The following is a 5,292-nucleotide window of genomic DNA, read 5'->3' on the forward strand; positions in this document are numbered from 1 at the left end:
TGTGTTGGAAGAAGTGCAGCCAGAGTGCTCCTTGGAGGCCAGGATGGCCAAACTTCGTCTCTCATATTTCGGACATATTGTCAGGAGGGACTAGTCTCTGGAGAAGGATATCATGTTGGGTAAGGTGGAGGGTCAGAGAAAAAGAGGAAGACCCCCAACATAATAGATGGACCAAGTGGCAGCATCAGTGGACTGAAACGTGACAACAGTAGTGAGTTGACCCAGGATTGGGCAGTGTTTCGTTCTGCTATGCATAAGGTCGCTGTTAGTTGGTACCGACTCGATGGCACCTAATAACAAGACCACCGTACGTGGACACCACACAGGTTACAATACAGGATCAGAAAATTCTCAGGGTGGTTGTTCGAGTTGACTGCTGATAAATGCCCATAAGACAACACCACATCACTGCAAGTCAGCTTATAGACACGCTTGGCCCTAGCTCCATGGATCAGCAAACCTAGCTCCCCCACTTAAGTGCCTGAAAGCACCCACGCTACAAGCAGGTTTCCTGGCCAAAGTCACTCAGCTTTACTTGCTCTGTGGGCTGGGAAACCCAGTGTTGTCTTGTGCTCTGGTTCTTGGTATTGCTGCTGCTGCTGGTCCTCTGGTATCATAGCTTTCCATCCCTGGGGTCGAGAAGGTTCTCAGGGTCTCTGATGGCAGTGAGATTCCCCACTTTCTGCTTCTGAGATGGCTCATTGTAAACTCATGTTAGAGTTCCAAGAATATCTTTCCTAGTTCTTAGGAGATACATGGTGGAGCATTACATGTGAGGAAGTCCCTGGTTTCTAGAACATATTTTCAAATTACCCTTCCCACCCAAAAATGTGTATTTATGTTTTTGTGTGTGTTTGCAAAGAAATAACATGTACCCAGATATGAACAGTTGGTAAATCTAGGTGAAGAGTATATGGGCATTCATTTCATTGAATTCTTCTTTTTAAAATTTAGTAGGTTTGAAAATTTTCAATGTAAAAAGTTCCAAAAGAGTCCAGAAGGGCATTATGTGACTGTGATTTGGAGCAAGTATCATTCTGCACATCAGCCTAAATACAGTCTGATTGTGTTCCTCCAGAAATTCTTTTGACTATCTGCCGTGGTGAGAAATCTTGACCAGCATTCCACTGCCCACAGAATAAATAATACAGGTCACTTCATTATGAATGTCCTGTTTCCTCTTCTGTGTTAGGTGTGAAGTCCATGCCCTGCCCTGTGAAGTTCACATTCTAGGGTCATGAATATGGATACAGATATGTGTACAGATATGCTTTCAACTGCCCCGATTTTTCCCTTTGCATTTTTCCAGCTATAAAAATTATACCCTTGTGACTGTCTTTGGAAATTTGCACCAGGCCCAGCTTGGTGGTGTGCCTGGGACGTACCAGTTGGTTAGAAGTTTCCTGAACCTTAAACTTCCAGCGCCGTTGCCTGGACTTCAGGTACTAACACTTTTTTCTGTGTGAGTTCTACCTGTTTCTCCGATAGGCATTTTCAATTCAAATGGGATTTTGCATGGAGACTGCTGGCTGGAGAAGGGATCAGAATGGGAGCCTCTTGGGAGGCTAGTACTGCAGGAACCCAGGCAGGCGAGTGTTGGTGTTGGCTCAGCCCCGGTTATGGGGCGTCAGGAAATATCATATTTGGGATGTGTTTTGAAAGGAGAGCCAGCACTTCGAGGTGGGACTGAGAGGCAGAGGCAGGATCAGTTCTGAGGTCATTGCCCCCCAAAATCTGGAAGAATGGAGTTGGAGATGGGTCTTAGGGAGTGGTCCCTCTTCTCAGTTCACAGTCACCTGGAGGCATTTCTGTGCAGTCCATTACCACAGTGTGAGCAGTGCTGGACTGGAGTGTTACACCAAGGGTGGTCGGTACAGACAGGGCTGGCTTCAGAAAGGAGGTGAGGCTCGTGCTTGCTATTGGAGCTTGTTAGTCCAAGGTCTTGGGAAAGGATATTCCAGGAGGAGTGCAGGGTGACAGGAAAGTATCTGGAGAATGTGAGTTTCAGGTGAGTGGTGGGGCTTGACAAGCTTGGGACCAGGTGGTAAAGGCCTTGAAATGGCTCAAAGGAGTTGAGGTAGATAACTTCAATGATCAGATCTGGGTTATAGAAAGAGTTCTTTATGGTGGAAGGGGCAAGAAAGGAGATCTGAGGGCCACTCCTCTGGAGGAGGTAGGGAAGAGCTCAGGGCTAACCCCAGGCCTCCTGCACAGACAGGTGACAGGCGAGGTTAGTATACGTTCAAGTGCTTGGAAAAGTGGATCCAGGGCCTATTACAGTGTCAGATACAAAGGTGCTCAGTACTTTGAAGTATGAACAAGTGAATAAAAATTCCAGTGCCCATTTAGCTAATCACTAGCAGTTAGCATTTCATCATTTCAGATAGGACAATGATAGTGTCTTTGGTCAGTGAGTGTCTTTAACTGTTACTTTGTGGGAGTTGCCGGAGGGCAGTGATCACAAAAGAATATGCCACCCCAGACTGCTGGGGTTTTCAAGGAGGAAGCACAGGGCAGGTTTTGAATCAGGTAGGGTAGCATAGTGCTTCAGAAGAAAAGCTCTAAAGCTACACCGACACTTGCCAGCCTATCGTGGGCAAATGACTGAGCCTCCTTGTGCCTCAGTTTGCTCATCTGTAAAATCGGGAGAAGCAGGCTATTAATGGTCCCTACCTCATGGTGTAGCCTTGTAGGTTAAGCACAGGACTGCTAACAGCAAGATTGGCTGTTCAAACCCACCAGCCACTCCTTGGAAATACCCTGAGTTGGAACCGACTCAATGGCACATAACTACAGCCACCTCAGTGATGGTGGTGGTGATGGTGATTGTGTGCCATTGAGCTGGTTCTGACTTGCAGTGACCCTGTATAGGTGTTCTGAGGTTGTAAATCTTTACAGGAGAAGAAAGCCTCATCTTTCTCCCCCCAAAGTGGTTAGTAGATTCAAACTACTGACCTTGAGGTTAGCAGCCCAACTTGTAACGTACTACTACTACGCAGAAGGGTTCCTTCCCTACCTCATATGAGCATTGTAAGAATGAGATATCTTAATACAAGAAGGAAGCCTAGCTGAGAGTCAGGCAGGTAAGAAAGCAATCAGTTAGCTTTTGATTATTTGACTGTTTACTGTGAGTGTCTTTCCTCTTAGGATGGAGAGGTGGAAGGCCATCCTGTGTGGGCACTGATTTATTACTGCATGCGCTGTGGAGACCTGCTTGCCGCTTCACAGGTGGTTAATCGAGCCCAGCACCAGCTGGGAGAGTTTAAAACCTGGTTCCAGGAGTATATGAACAGCAAGGACAGAAGGTACAGTATATGAGACGACACGCCCAGGGGCCTCAGGGACCCACTGATATTGTTTTATTTCCCCGTACATGGCTTCAAATGGGAAATCAGGTCTAGAACCTGAGTAAACTATTAAGAACAACAATTGAAAGCCTTCAGAAGAGAGCCCTGTTTTAACACTGACGTCTAGAATTGCATCTATCTGTAGTTCCAGATTTTCTTTTCCAGTGAGGTAGGGACTGTGTTTGGTAGCATGATGTGACTTATTTGACATCAGGGACACTTTGTTGTAGTATTACATTTTACTCATTTAAACTTAGTGCTTCTTAGGTTTGGGAAAATATGTTTCATGAATGTCAGGCTCAAAGGCTATTAGAAGTTAGTAATCTTGAAATATAGTTACATTAATTCACGGACTATTTATTTTGATGTGCTCACTTATATTTAAGGAACTAGCTTTACCTCTGGATTTTGCTAATGTAATTATACTTAAGTTCGTATTTTCATTGTGGGTGTAAAAGAAATGCTAGTGGTTTATCCCAGCTACAACTGTGACAAACTAGGGATGCTTTTCTTATGTGATACTATATAATAGTATCATGTCGAGAAATTGGCTCCTATCACAAGCCCCTATCTGGTTCTTATTAGAGAGTTTACATAGGGTTGATGCCTTATGGTTTCCCTGGAAAGAGACCTTGAGCAAAGATTTGAGGGCAAGTAGGAGTCCTGGTGTGGCACTGTGGGCTAATGTGTCAGATTGCAAAGTCGTTTGAACTGCAAGGTCGGTGGTTCAAGCTCACCCGCTGCTCCTTGGAAACCCTATACAGGGTCGCTATGGGTCGGAATCGACTCAGTGGCACTTAACAACAAGTTTACTTGGGAGACAGCCCCCTTGGATCAGGAATGTGGAGGCAGAGGGCCCGAGACAGTTGGTGGACAGACTCACTCCTGCAAGTCACTGGTGGAGGAGTAGTCCTTCCCATCTGTGAGCTGCCCTACACGGTGGAGCTGGCCTCAGTGACAAGAGAAAGCCCACAGCCAGGCCGAGTGATGGACCCACCATGAAGGGAGGCTTCATGACTGATTGGGACCTGGTGCTTGCTGATGAGTGTGACTGCAACTTCCTGTTCCCTTGTGTCTTTAGATTATCCCCAGCTACGGAAAACAAGCTCCGGCTGCATTACCGCCGGGCCCTCCGGAATAACACAGACCCCTACAAGCGAGCTGTGTACTGCATTATTGGCAGATGCGATGTTACCGACAACCAGAGTGAAGTGGCTGACAAAACTGAGGACTACCTGTGGCTGAAGGCAGGCACTGCTTCTCTTTGCCCGAGCAGGGCTTTAGGCCTCTGCTCACATTGTGCACTCACATTTACCTGCTTTATGGGTGATACCAAGGAGGAGATTAGGCCTAGCAGGTTTCCCGGGTCCTGGCCCCAGTTTTTATTGTGTGATCCCAGCCAGTAAGCACAGTGACTAGTGTCTCCAACTCGCAGCATTGAGCATGGCCTGCTAGGTAGCTACAGCTCTGCACACTCCAGCTCAGGAAGTAATTTATACCAATGCATGTGTTTCTCTTGGGGTTTAGCTCAACCAAGTGTGTTTTGATGATGATGGTACCAGCTCCCCACAAGACAGGCTCAGCCTTTCACAGTTCCAGAAACAATTATTAGAAGACTATGGTAAGAAATACTGAACATAATCACATTCCCTTTTCTTTCCCACCTAAGTTGACTACTTCCTTTTCTTCTGGGAAAATTCATTTCTGTACTCTGTCTCTCCTTCAGAACCTCTGTGACTCTTAAGAACAAAACAAAACTCCAAATTTGAGGCCCACATTAATTATATATATGTATATATATGTGTATATATATATGAGGCCCACATTAATTATATATATGTATATATATGTGTATATATATATGAGGCCCACATTAATTATATATGTGTATATATATGTGTATATATATATGAGGCCCACATTAATTATATATATGTATATATAT

At 45.4% G+C, this 5,292-nt stretch overlaps 1 protein-coding gene across 3 annotated transcripts in view; it reads left to right on the forward strand.

The window, feature by feature from the left end:
* The window catches only part of NUP93 (nucleoporin 93kDa), a 133,229-nt gene that overhangs the window by 115,909 nt on the left and 12,028 nt on the right, over positions 1-5,292 (forward strand). For all 3 annotated transcript variants that reach the window (XM_006863545.1, XM_006863544.1, XM_006863546.1), the window contains 4 exons: positions 1,310-1,442; positions 3,148-3,305; positions 4,429-4,594; positions 4,875-4,968. In XM_006863545.1, coding sequence (XP_006863607.1) covers positions 1,310-1,442; positions 3,148-3,305; positions 4,429-4,594; positions 4,875-4,968 — 551 coding nt within the window. The remainder of the gene's footprint in view (positions 1-1,309; positions 1,443-3,147; positions 3,306-4,428; positions 4,595-4,874; positions 4,969-5,292) is intronic.

This window comes from Chrysochloris asiatica, unplaced genomic scaffold, assembly GCF_000296735.1.
Source record: "Chrysochloris asiatica unplaced genomic scaffold, ChrAsi1.0 scaffold00055, whole genome shotgun sequence".
Taxonomy (NCBI): domain Eukaryota; kingdom Metazoa; phylum Chordata; class Mammalia; order Afrosoricida; family Chrysochloridae; genus Chrysochloris; species Chrysochloris asiatica.